This window comes from Eremomyces bilateralis (assembly GCF_010015585.1).
Source record: "Eremomyces bilateralis CBS 781.70 unplaced genomic scaffold P152scaffold_3, whole genome shotgun sequence".
Classification (NCBI taxonomy): domain Eukaryota; kingdom Fungi; phylum Ascomycota; class Dothideomycetes; order Eremomycetales; family Eremomycetaceae; genus Eremomyces; species Eremomyces bilateralis.
The window spans coordinates 49300-62225 of NW_022985069.1; the positions used below are offsets into that span (position 1 = coordinate 49300).

The 12926-nt window shown below is 48.7% G+C and overlaps 6 protein-coding genes across 6 annotated transcripts; 2 read left to right on the plus strand and 4 right to left on the minus strand.

The window, feature by feature from the left end:
- Positions 1–591: 591 nt before the first annotated feature.
- On the minus strand, positions 592–3136 carry P152DRAFT_391060 (TPR-like protein; the record flags this gene model as incomplete). Its single annotated transcript, XM_033676078.1, has 6 exons — positions 592–853; positions 904–1095; positions 1145–1687; positions 1733–1842; positions 1905–1962; positions 2013–3136. The coding sequence occupies 6 exons, from the start codon at positions 3134–3136 to the stop codon at positions 592–594; spliced, it is 2289 nt and encodes a 762-aa protein (XP_033536939.1).
- A 785-nt stretch (positions 3137–3921) lies between these two features.
- P152DRAFT_181671 (uncharacterized protein) lies at positions 3922–5385 on the minus strand. Its single transcript, XM_033674167.1, has 2 exons — positions 4850–5385; positions 3922–4796 (listed from the first exon to the last, which is right to left on the minus strand). Exons 1-2 carry the CDS (start codon positions 5142–5144, stop codon positions 4006–4008), a joined length of 1086 nt encoding a protein of 361 aa, XP_033536940.1. The 5' UTR covers positions 5145–5385; the 3' UTR covers positions 3922–4005.
- Positions 5386–5447: 62 nt separating this feature from the next.
- Positions 5448–7542, plus strand: P152DRAFT_479259 (uncharacterized protein). Its single transcript, XM_033681700.1, has 3 exons — positions 5448–6007; positions 6056–6525; positions 6585–7542. Exons 1-3 carry the CDS (start codon positions 5627–5629, stop codon positions 7510–7512), a joined length of 1779 nt encoding a protein of 592 aa, XP_033536941.1. The 5' UTR covers positions 5448–5626; the 3' UTR covers positions 7513–7542.
- Positions 7543–8260: 718 nt separating this feature from the next.
- Positions 8261–9411, minus strand: P152DRAFT_455031 (uncharacterized protein). Its single transcript, XM_033678706.1, has 2 exons — positions 8926–9411; positions 8261–8873 (listed from the first exon to the last, which is right to left on the minus strand). The coding sequence occupies exons 1-2, from the start codon at positions 9121–9123 to the stop codon at positions 8445–8447; spliced, it is 627 nt and encodes a 208-aa protein (XP_033536942.1). The 5' UTR covers positions 9124–9411; the 3' UTR covers positions 8261–8444.
- Positions 9412–9598: 187 nt separating this feature from the next.
- On the plus strand, positions 9599–10419 carry P152DRAFT_455032 (uncharacterized protein). The gene is made up of 4 exons (XM_033678707.1): positions 9599–9773; positions 9827–10136; positions 10249–10302; positions 10352–10419. Exons 1-3 carry the CDS (start codon positions 9763–9765, stop codon positions 10297–10299), a joined length of 372 nt encoding a protein of 123 aa, XP_033536943.1. The 5' UTR covers positions 9599–9762; the 3' UTR covers positions 10300–10302; positions 10352–10419.
- Positions 10420–10533: 114 nt separating this feature from the next.
- Positions 10534–11167, minus strand: P152DRAFT_511492 (uncharacterized protein). Its single transcript, XM_033682711.1, has 2 exons — positions 10885–11167; positions 10534–10833 (listed from the first exon to the last, which is right to left on the minus strand). The coding sequence occupies exons 1-2, from the start codon at positions 10947–10949 to the stop codon at positions 10584–10586; spliced, it is 315 nt and encodes a 104-aa protein (XP_033536944.1). The 5' UTR covers positions 10950–11167; the 3' UTR covers positions 10534–10583.
- Between the last annotated feature and the right edge of the window lie 1759 nt (positions 11168–12926).

The following is a 12926-nucleotide window of genomic DNA, read 5'->3' on the forward strand; positions in this document are numbered from 1 at the left end:
ACACCAAAGTTTCAGACCAGTCACGAGGATACCGGACGTTGCAATCTGGCCTTCCCCCGCACCAGTGTTACCTGTAGGCCGACTATCGTAAATTCGTAATCCACCACCGAGTTAGCCATTTCAACTATACAACAGCCCGATTTGATCGAACTTAGTCTTGTTCGATAGCCAGTTTAGCTAAATTGATATTAGCTTCGTTTGAAGGCAATTGAACTTGTTGTTTTCGAGGCATCACGAAAAAACGGTGATGGATCGTTATTCTGGTGGTGAAGTGGCTAACTCAGTGGTTCGGCTAGCTCGGTGGACGGTACGGATACCATAGTGGATTACGTTAGGCACGGGGCGTTCCATATTAGGGGCCCAGTTTATCCTTTCTTGGGTTCCAATTATATGGAGCCTTGGAAGCACCCACAATCCTGGTTCTATCTCGACTCTCGAGGAGGATACGCCAAGATAACTACAGAAAACCACTAACTAACTAACCAGTTAACTATTGACTCATTGCACCTAAAAATGGTTAGACATATGCATGCTGTGACAGCAAAGATGTGGGACCGAGCGGAACAGAAACGTTTTCGTGATCTCATCGAGCTATCTCGACCAAAAGACAATTAGTCGGTCAAAATCGACCCCTTCTAGCTCTTCAAATGGTCTCTTATCTTCTGGCATGATGTCCTGAAATTTCTGTCGCGCCTCGCGATAGAGCTTCAAGGCCTCTTTTTCCTCATTTTCTGCTCCCTTGACCTGACCTAGCTTTCGAAGAACTTTGCTCTTCCAGTACCTCGCGCGAGCCGCTTCGGCTGTGAACGCCGCGCTGGACAGATAGATCTGGATGGCTTTTTCAACAAGCGCTCTATTATTCCGAAGTTAGCCTTGTCATAGGCAGAGAATCGGGGAACTCACAAAGCATGTTCTCCATCTTTCAGTCGCAAGAAATTGTCCGCGATTCGAATGTATGTGTCTGCAGTCCGATGGTGTCTACTTCCAAGAGTCTCTCGATAGTGGTCGAGCGCCCGCCCGTGATATTGCAAACTCTCATCGAACATCTCTAGAGACGCATACGCGTTCCCCAGGGCATATAAAAATCGCCCGGTACTGGATTTGCAGTCAGAATCATCTCCCACACTAAGCATTTTCTTCTTACATGAACGATTCGCGATCATTATATCCAAACTTCCTTTCCCTCACGCTCAGACCTTCCAGGAGTACGTCGAGTGCTTCTGAATTGCGGCCGATTAACCAATAGACAAAGCCTAGGTTCACCAGCGGAAGTGATATCTGCCATTTCTCGAAGTTGTCCAACTTCTCCATGCTGGATATTGACTTTTGAAAGCATTCCTCGCCTTTCTCGAAGTTATCTCGAAGCATGTAGGCACACCCAAGTTCGTTGAAAGAGAGCGCCAGTCGCATATCTTGCCCTGCAGGCCTATCGCCGAGCTCTTGGAGCATCATCTCATTGAACCTCGTCAGATGTTCCAGAGATTCCCTTCGCCAGTTGACTTCCACCGCCACGACACCTCTGTTGTGGAGAATTTCTGCCAGTGCATCCGCAACCTGTTGCTCAGATGGATTCTTATCGGCATTCACTAAGTCGAGGGGATAAAATTGCTTCAGCTCCTCGCATATCTTTTGTGCAATGCTGCCGAACATATCCGACTCAGTGGTTTTTCCTCGCTCGTGGCAGTACCTGTCCTGTTAGGCCGGATTGATCTAAATCTGCACGGTGACTTACCACCCGCAGTCGCATACTAGTCGCGCATACGCAAATGCTCCATGGAGATCGTCCATTCTCGTATTGTGTTTGGACGCAAATCCTCGAAGGGTCATAACATGAGGCAGTAACTGGGATTTCGTTAGTATATCGCGGAGCAATTCCGTCTGCGGTCCGTAGATCAGGACAATACCTCCTCGCATTGATCCCACCTGGAAGTCCCGTGTCTCCATGTGAATTCGCGGAAGGGCCTATGGATATGTGAGCTAGTGTTGTCACCATTACACTGTAATTTACTGACCATTTTGATGATATTAGCGTAACACACGCGTTGAATACAGCTCGATAGTAGTCAGGTTCCATCTGTTTCCTTGCTGCATCCTGGACAATCCTATGCATTAATAACGATTCAGGTATCTTATTCTTTACCACTAGAGAGTATTTGAACAATTGCTGAACAGAACTACGGAGGGCCTGCTCTGTTGAGGGATATCCTGGCAGACGGAAGCCGGTTGACGGGGCTTTTAGTATGTCCAGCGGAATATGATCCGGATCCAACATCGAAAGGACGTCAAGGAGAGGTCGAGAGTGGCTGATGCTATCAAAAGCGGATTCCAGGAACGAGTGTTCTTCATTGTCAATGAACCTGACCACTGGATTAATGTTCCGGCGACGTTTCGCACTTCGGCCGTGATCCTGAATCAGAAATTCTGCAAAGGATATGTTTTGCTCGACAATCCCGCCCGTCAAGTATTTCAAAGCTAGTGGATATCCTTTTACTTTGTCAGATATGAGTCTTGCGCACTGACGTTCTTCCTCTGACATATCCCTTTGAGCTAATATGCCGATGAAGTCCACTGCCTCTTCAGGAGTGAAAGGTTGCAGCGTGCCAGAAGGATATGTCGCGGCGTTCCATAACGTGTTTCTTCGACTAGTAATGAGGATGGACCCCGTTTCTCCCTTGGCTGGCCAGAATTCATCCAAGATCTTTGGGTCAATTACATGGTCAAGAATCAGCAACCAGGACGCTCGACTTTGGGCCGAAGTGGAGGCAAAAGTCCGTACAGGATTCTCTAACCAAGTTTTGAACAAATCTCTGGTTAAAATCTGGTCATCTGAGTCAGCAGAGGCTTCGTCCACTAAGCCAAGCTGCTTCGTTATCTTGTTGACGTCTTCGATGATTTTCGACCGCTCATCTGCGTGTATCCAGAACACTGCGTCGAAACAATGCATATGAAGGTGCACAAATTCGATAACAACTTGCGTCTTGCCAATTCCAGCAGGGCCAAGGATAGAAAAGCTTTTGATATTGTTCGTTCCCTTTCCGACCTCATCATTAGCAGGCTCTTGGGGAAGAAGAGCATCTCGCAGGTCATCAAGAGTGGCTTTTCTGCCAAAGAAATCCGTATTTCTCGACAACGGCATATAGACGCACGGTAAGACAGTTTTCTTTGCAGCTCCTCCCGCTCCAAATACCATCTCGATGTTGCGTCTCCGGATAAATGGCTTGAGAACAGGATCAGTGGCATGGTCGTTGTATTCCGTAGAGAGGGCAAATTGCCATTCTTCAAGTGAGTTAGACTCATCTGGGGCGATGTCTGGATCGAAGAAAGAAATATCTCCGGCGTCAAGGAATTCTTTTTTCCGCCTGGCTACTTGTTTGTAGTCTTCATTTGAGCCACTACTGAGCGTACTTTCTGTATTCGAGGATGAGGCCTTGTCGCTCGGAATTTGGTCATTGAATTCGTCCAACCAAGGGAGTGAGTATGAGGCAACGTCTTGCAAATGCCATGCAATATGTTTTTGCATTGCCAGTCCAACAGCGGTAGTGGTGGATGCGGCTCCCGCAGAACCTCGACGGGCAAAAGAGAATTTGGGAATCCCGGGTAATGCTTCCCCTGAGATGGCGCAGAACGGGCACGATTTAAAGGGATTTGGGTCGGCAATTGCAGCCTGTCTCGCCAGAGTCGGTATTTGTGTTTCTTTAAACTGCCCTTCCTTCATATGCGTTTCCCTAACATGGGCGGCATATGCACTCTCCGAGGTCAAGACTACGGTCTTCGGTCCCTGAGAGTGACCTGGGAGGCGGCAGGACCATCGTGTCGCGTGTATCTGCATATGTTTCATCCAAGTTGTTTGTTCCCGAAATGTCTTGGTAGATTCTGCACAGTTCTCGAACAAGCAGATGTACGGTTCTAGGTCTTTGATGAGGTGTTGCCTACGACCAATTCAGCACAATTCCTCCTAACACGCCTTCGAAGACGAAGATCCCGGTCGCGAGAGGATGACAAAACTCACTTCCAATGCCCCTTTGCCAACATCCTTGTGGAGGTTAGCTGACAGCAATATGGACACTCGAATTCGGCGCGGGACTCAGGAATGTATGGAGGCGGTGGAAACCGCGATCGACCAAAGACACTTCCCACAGATGTGCCGCCTATTGAGGTTGAAGCCTTGGAGGATGTGTCGGGCTGAAATTTGGACTCGACAAAACTTGACGCCTTTGCCACTGACTCCTCCATGGCACTTCCTGGCTTGTCTTCAATCATGGGGGGTTCCTCAGAGATTATAGACGTCTGCTGGAGCGGTGCTGCTGTCGAATGCGTCAATTGAACTTCTTGGAGCGGCAGAGACGACTTGCTCTTTGCAGAGCTTCGGCGTCTGCTACCTAAGACTTTCTGATGCTTCATTCTGTATAGAAAGAGTCGCCTCCGTGAAGCGTTGACCTTAGCCAGTCGTTTCTGTAGAGACTCATCAGCATTTCTCCACTTGCTTTGGATCACTGCAAAGCAGAATTGCTCGAATGCTTCAATCTCATCATTTCCTTCTTCATTTCTCGGTCGGAAGTTAACAGCTTTTGAGGTCTGGCTAACTATGCTTCGTTGCCGGATTGCCCTCGCAAGCCTGTTGAGACGACTAATTGCATTTCTAGAACGGTGGAAATCTTCATGTTGGTCTGCCAGGTCATCTTCTTCCGATGAAGTCGGTTCAGAATCTGGTAGAGATCTAGCCTCGGGCGGAACTTCGGTATGAGATTCCTTATAGGCCTTGTATGACGTATCGCAATCCCGATAATTGTTTCCTTCTACCTTAGTTAACGACGTAACCTTCTATTGATCGCATAGGCACGTAACTTACCTTTCATCAAGTTCTCTGGCAGTCGAACCAGGGAGCTGTGAAGAGCCAAAAGTTGGGATTTCACCAGTGACTGCACTTTCTCGCTCTCCCGAAGTCGATAGTCAAGAGAAGCATGGTGTTCTGCCTGGGCTCCAATGTGTGCCGCCCAAACTCCAAACCTAGCTCGTTCTTCTTCAAGTTTTTCCACCAAGTCATGGAACTTCACAGGCCAGGTTGCGACGAAATTTCGATCCAGTAAATTATCAAACGCATCATCGCATGATTCCGCGATATCTCGAATACTGCGGTCGCTCATAGTTCCGTTGCGCTTCAGGTGGGATGTGTATTGATGGAAGAAGGTTCCAACATGAATACTATTTGAGAAGACGACGATCTGGCAAGCCTTATCGGTTACTTGGTCTTTCCATGCTCAAACCGGCTGAAAATCACACACAGTCCGAATCCACCTGAAGCAAGGCCACCAATCGCGAGACAAGACTGAACGAGCAAGGCGACAGCAACTTGACCGGTCAGGCTGGGCAAGGCTGTGCCAACAGCTCAATTATAGTCTATTATCCTCAAATTGAGTTTGGAATGCTTCCCTAATGCTCTTTCTTCTACTCGATCTTGGAGCCAAGTCGGGAGGCTAAAACTATACTATCGAGTACCCGCTGCTTTGTCTGCGCATTATTCTGATTTTCTAAGAGTCAACGGTATCGATCTAGGTAGGCCAATACCGGATCGACTGGCACAAGCTTGCCAGAACTAGGCCTTGTCCAAAACCATAGCGAGATTGCAATGTCTGGAGTGGAAGTAGCTAGTCTGGCACTGGCAGTGTTACCAGTGTTCATCTACGCTGCGGAGCACTTGAAAGGATACGGCATAAAACAAGAAGAGTTCTTGATGGACTTGAAGTTTGAAGTTGCCTTCTTGAACATGAACTTACAGACTGTCGTTAAAAGCCTGGCTGGAATTCCCGATGAACGACGCCAGAGACTATTGTCGATACAAAATGCACAAGATATGGAAAATATATGGAGATCGGAGGACATTGTTCAAGCATTAAAGATCCGACTGGACCCAGGCTTTGACTTGTTTCTCGACACCCTAAAGTCGATTCTTGAACATCTAGAAAAGCTTCTTGCTAACCTTTCAACTATGACCCATCCGAAAGATTCGGTAAGATCCCTAGTCTATGATTTGATCATCATACTGACAGTACAGCAGAAGGGACCCGAGGACTTGCGTTATACCTGTGCCAACCTTTACAAGCTTTGCGCTATCCCTCAGTCTGATTTGACCCGTTTCGACAAGATATTCGCGATACACAAGCATAGGAGAAATAACCGTATTCTCGATACCATTCAGAAATACAATGAGAAATTGGAGAGAATCATTCTGCGCTCATCTAGCAGTTGGTTTGAGCCAACATCTTCATCAGAACTTGGAAGACGGCGGAGTCGTCATCTCATCGAACTGCGACCTTTGCTGCGTACACTATATACCACTTTGGGAGGCCTGTGGCCCTGCGACTGTCCGCAACGGCATGAAGCCCGACTTTGTCTGCTTAAGTGTCGCGATTCCGAGGACACGGAACACGAATATGTTTATTTCGATTTCTTGATGTCGCTGCGTACTGAGGAAGCCAGCCAGTACTGTAAATGGGTGGAAGGAAAACTTCGTATTGAACTAGAGCAGTAAGCTTCTTCATTAATACCGAGAGACTCTCCTTGGTAACTAACCGTCGGCATCGTAGCACACTTCAAGAAGACTCTACACGCACTGTTCGTTTCCATCTTGACGACCAAGCTTCCATGCACAGCTCCACAGTGACAGAGTCACCAACATCACCTTCATCTTCTACCCCGCTCATTCATAGTGGGCGGAGGCGATCAATACGGTTTGCACAGACGAAAATCGAGCAACTGTGCGAGATTCTGGCTCTTAGCTATCGCCATACAAACTCTCCTGAAATCCTCTTCGATGGCTCTTCTCTCTGGCATGTCACCAGTAGGCGACCAGTACGGAGACAGAGTTTGAAGCAGAGGCTAGGTATGGATCAGCCGCTCATCGACACATCACTTGCCATCCTTCTCAGTGGGGAGCGAAAGTTTAGTCTAAGGGACAAGAAAATCCTGTCGGTAACTCTTGCACACTCGTTGCTCCAATTCTGTGAAGGCCCTTGGCTCAGCAAAGAGTGGAGCAAAGAGCACATATCATTCCTTCACCAGGGGAAAGACGACCTCCTTGATCCGGATCTTCGGAGGCCGTACGTCTCTACACTTTTCCTTGAGAATGAGATAGAAGAAACTCCAGACGAGCTGTATCGAACTCACCCAAATCCTAGCGTCCTTGCATTGGGTATCCTGCTTTTGGAGATCGAGTTTGACTCGACCATCGAAAGCAAGCGGCAAGCGGAGGACTATGGCGACGACGGGCGGCCCACTATCAATACAGACCTCTTTGCCGCATCCCGGTTGCTCAACGACGTCGAAGAGGACGTCTATATCAACCACAAGAATGCCGTTTCTGCTTGCCTTTATTGTAACTTTTATGATGGAGACGACTTTAGTCTGGACAATCCGGACTTTCGACAGGCTGTGTACGATAATATTGTAGCGCCCCTTGAAGATGAGCTGTATCACGCATATAAGCTAACATCTGATGATATTGGTTTAAATTGAGGCAAATGAAATCACATTGTTTCGTCTCGGCATGCATATACACTACACTGTTATCCGCACACTCGTAATTACACCAGTACGTTCGGGACGGAGTATGGAGTAGCGTTAAGTACTACTGAAATTGTCTCCAAAAGGGAGTAAAATTTATCCATAGCTTTCAATTTCTGAAACTGATGACCTCCAACTCCTGATAACTTACTTCGTTCTTGAAGCTAGAGTGATTAACCTTTAGTTATACCTGTTCAGCACAGTATATGGACAGCATACTTTGAAATAACTGATATCAGTGACAGGGAATACGCTGGTTTCTTTCCAGTCGAATATGAGCTTCAACTTTGGCGGCGTCCTTGGGATAAGCAAGAGAATTGGGACGAGCAGACCAATAGAGGAGCTAGATGTGAATGATGGGCAGAAGACTGCTACCGTGATATTAAGTGGGAATGACGATATTATTGACGCCCAAACTGTGCGACGGTACCTCACGACATCCTCATTGATCACATCCTCTGCACACGATAAGGCGATTAGGAAGGCAGGTAGAATAGAAGACGTGGAGATCAACTTTGTCAACGAAGCGGCAGGAACAAGCGCAGCCACGTTTGTGAGCGGATCCAGACACCATGTTATCTGGTTCGAACGCTTCCACCACACTCAAGCTTTTGAGTTTGAGAAAGCGAGGAAAGCTATGATCAAAGTTATTAGAGCTAGTTATAGCATCCAAGGCCACGTATTCGCCTCCATAGAAGGAATTGGTCGGGGACACGTCAGGTTTTCGCTAATCAGTATCAGCCACACGGACTTGCTCGGTTATCTGCTCTGGGGGCTGAGTTCCGTCTTCATCTTTGCCACTTGTGAGCAAGGCGTATGGATGCCAAACATACCTGAAGAAATGCAGATGCCTTCCGAAAGAATGATCATCCGCATATGGTACCTCATCGACCCTCGTTGTCTTCGTCCTTGCGCTTCTTCATCTCCTTGCGGGTTAACTCGACTTCTACTCTTCGTTTCTTGGGCGACACTCGGTCTTGGAGAGAATCGTCCTCTCGGTCAAAATACAGGGCCCAGTTCCCAGCGCTTTCTCTCACGGCCAAGAACCCCTCCCAGCCTTCCAATGTCACTCTTCGGTCCAGCTTCGTGCAATCCCACGGTCCGATTATGTGCTCCTGGGACTGGACCCGATCGCCATATTTGACTTCGTAGGTATCCTCATCGACATAGATCCAATTCAACTGCGGTGGATCATCCATGATTGTTGAGACCAGTCCCTCGCCTTGGCGGCCCCAGTTATGATCGGGATACGGGAGGTAGTAGCCGGCGAACGGATGTGCTTCGTCTTCGACGTTGGGCGTGGCAAGGTACAGCTAGGATGAGCTGTTAGGTTGTGGTGAGTTCATCGCCTCTTCTTCTGCTCACCTTGTTGTTCTCTAGCACCACTGCAGCCCCGTTGACCACGCTGGCATAGCGAGAAGTAGCATCGCAATTTGCTACGAGGTTCGACTTGAGCCCTCGATGCTTTTCTCTCGCATTCTGCTTCTGCCCTTGCATGACCGCTTCGTTGGTCCCAACGATTGCGGGACATGCTGCTATGGAGGTAATGATTCCAAAGACCATGATTATGGGTGATTATGGCTACGAGAAAATGAAAGTCTAGCAAAGCTCCTGTCGCATATGCGGACTGGGGAACTCTAGGGTCCACCGATTAAGTCCACCGATTAAGTCCACCGATTACCGCTCATGCGCGATGCAGCCATGACAGATGCACCCATGACGTACTGAAGGCAGCGCATGGAGAAATCAGCAGAAGAGGAGTCACTGCTTGACGGTGGATCAAAACTTTAAAACATCGGACTCCGCGCCAGTAACTAATAACCTGTTTTCTTCTCTCCAAGGCGTGTCAAGTGTGTGGAATCGGGGTCAACTCCAGGGTCAATAATGAACCAAAACCCCAGGGCCTAGACCCCGACCTCGAAATAAACTTGATTCTCGGCGCCGCTTGCATGGATAACCCCTAACTAGTTAGTTAGTGGTTCCCGTTTCGGTTAAGTATGCCTCTACCTTCCAGCAACGTCATCGTGAGACTAGCCTTGGTTTTTATGTTGGTCGCATATCTATAGGTATAAGGTAACCGAATGACGCATATTCTTCTACTGAGAAACCAAACCTACTGCTTGACTTCTCGAGTTTCACTGACCATTACACCAATCACAAACCGCGGCTATTAACCGCAAAAGATCCGATTCCGCCGTCTCCATGTCTCAAGAGTATGTCACAATTTAGCTCGCGATACGCATTGACTAACAGATACATTCTCCAGAGACGCCAAAAAGGACCCCACCGAGGTGATGGAGCGGACAGAATCAGAGGAAAGTCCTGTTCCCAGCTCGAAGGAGCGCACGAAGCAGCGCACGAAAGAGAGCACGAAAACCAGTCGGGCGCTCCAACGGCAGAAGCAAGCCTACGACGACGACGAAGACTCGGAATTGGAGGAGTTCTTGGCGCCGCCGCCGCGAAAGAACCGACGGATGATTCCGGTTCACCAGTCTCGAATTTCCGACCGGCCCATTAAGAAAGGCGCCGAAGATAGTAGTTTGAAGATTAAGATCGAGCTGGACTTGGAAGTTGAGGTAAGTAGTGTTCTACTGCCTGGCATTTCGTCCCCTCAAATCTTATGAAATACAGGTAGAGATTTACGCTCGCGTCAAAGGAGATGTGACCATCGGGCTGATGTAATGGCAGCTCGAGCTCTATGCTAGGGTGAAGGGGGACGTCACCATCGGTTTACTGTAAGAGGTTAGTTGGTCATTTCGCTTTTGAACAGAGGAATAATATTCATTTTCAGGACCGAATGATTTGTGTTATTCGCTATCCCGGGGGTCACTCATTAGGCGGTTGTCATTTTGAAAGAGGGCATGGAGTATTGTAGAGAGATAGGGTTTCCAATTCAAGCAATTGTGTGAAGGATGTATCTAGCCACACGACTCAAAGCGAGTTCTGTGTTTGTTGCGAATAGCTTTATATTGTCTTAATTGTCGTAATTGAAAGTCTCGTTGCTACTTTCCCTATCTAGTGCACTAATCTTCCTCCATCTCAGCCATCTCAAGCTCCAATTGCTGCTTCTTCAGCGCTCTCAGCTTCTTCTGCTTCTTGGCTTGAGCTTCCGCTTCGCTTCCCCCCTCCGATTTCTGAACCTGTTGCTTGCCTCCACCGGAACCGACAACCGGTAATCCGTCAGTTGTCTCTCCCACGGTCTTGAGAACTGGCGACGTCACTCCGCCTACGACAGGGAGATCCTTGGTCGTATTATCTACGGTATCCAAAACGCTAAACATACGAAGTCAGTCGAAGTCAGTCGTAGAGGAGATGGAGATTTACCCTCCGAGAAGGCCACCGTTGCCGCCTTTCTTCCCGCCACCGCCACCTCCGAGTAGTCCTGCCATGTTGATTCGTGCGTTTGCTAGTGGGGATGGTAGATGATTGTAGAGGCGATCTTTTGAGCTTTTGAGGATTCGATGGGAATGGATTGTTTCTTTTCCTTCCAAATAGATCCAGTGCAGTCCGGATTAGCTCGACACTTTTATATCCGAACGGCCGCCTCTGTGGGTTCGAGACTAGATACTTGTATGAGCGCATAAGGGGGCGCGGAATAAGGCCTGGCCTGCCACTAGGATATTCGGCTTTTCTCAATGACGTAGAAATCTTGGGATTTTCTCGATGACGTAGAAATCGAGATTGAGGAATCAGGGTCCAGGGATAGTAACTTACCCTTGCAACCATATGTCCGAGTCTCGAGTTCCGATCACAGGAGATCTGCATGGCCAGGCGCCAAGCCCAAATTATCACCTGTGACCAGACTGGCCAGATTGATCAGGAATCGATTATTGCAATCATATCGATCATAGGTGGTCACAGATAGACGGCTACGGGAAGGCGGGGGAACCTGAGGTATATAAACAGGCAAGGTCGTCACTCCTTAGGCCTTGCGTTCAATTTTCCATACCCCGATACTATATCACAACACCAGCATCTTCGCTTCACTGCTTCCCCCTCTCTGTCCTGTAAAAAGGAGTACGGCGTCAATACGGAGATGTGGTTTTCAATCCCAGAATCTTAGGCCCCTGGGACAGCCCTACAGCAGACCCTGGTAGGAAATATTTTACCCGGACCAATCAGTGCTGGGCGATTGAATAGAGTAATTACCATAATCTTCCAAAAGTCAGTTGGCCAGAGAATGGAAACCAAACTTCTGTATTCTGTAAGTCACATATACAGTAGCTGACATCACCAGTTCTTGCCTTCGGTTCGCTGGACAACTGGCTCGGTTCTAGCCATTGTTCTGCAAACTTGGTGAACAATGTCAAACCTCGTCCAAGGAAACCAGGGACATCCCAGAGTCTCTTCACGCATTAGACCCAGAATGTGAGCCATCACCTTCGGGTTCTCTTACGGTACGTATGGTACAATACCAGCTGTGGATATAGCGCTGGTGGTTGGACGGATCGAAAATGTTTCACACCACAAACCAGGCCGAATCACACTTCCCCAGGTTAGAATCTGTCAGCTCGCTTCAGGATAAAGCAGTAGGGGAGGGATTCCTACTATCAGTTCCAATGGCAATATCAAGCCAATCATATGCTGCAACGGCTGCGGCACTGCCTGAGTGCCTGAGCTGCTTCCACCAGGTGACCGATACCCATCTGCTCGTGGATTCCACGGTGCTTGGAGATCAACGTACTCGATGGTCTTGTGTAAAAGCTACCGAGTTCAATATGAGCCTAAACCTTCCCTAGTGCATGAATCGAACTGAATTGGGTTGATCATTGGTTCTGAGCATAAAGGCGAGCTGGGTTCGCGGTGGGCCGCCTTGTTCGGGAGAAGGAGCCCAGGCGTGAGCTCCTGTTGTCGATCAGAACTCAGAGGTTAATAGGTTCTTGGTGCACGATGAGCTGCTCATGGATGAATAATATGAATCAGTGCTTCATTGCTGACGCCTCGAAGCGTCTTTCCAGCGCCATGCGAAAATTGCCGCTCAAACCCGCTGAAATGCACTCCACGATGCCACTAACTTAAATGCAGCTCATGCTCAATCATCCGTCCCGGACTTCAACAACGCTAGCATTGTCTCGTCCTCCGTCTCCGCCGCCCGATCGGCCGGAGTCCTACCCATGTTATCTTTCAATGTGGGATCCGCCCCACAGCTCAGGAGAAATCGGACCATGCCGACCGAACCGGCACCAGAAACCCAGTGCAAGGCAGTGCATCCTTCCTCGTTCTGTGCGTTCACGTCCGCCTTTAGCCCGTTATTCCCTTGAAGAAGCATTTCGATGACGGCCGCATGTGAGGGCAGTTCCGCATCCTCGTCGACGGAGTCGGCCTTGTCCTCTCTGCGAGGCGGGGAGCGTGCCCGGACTGGCAAC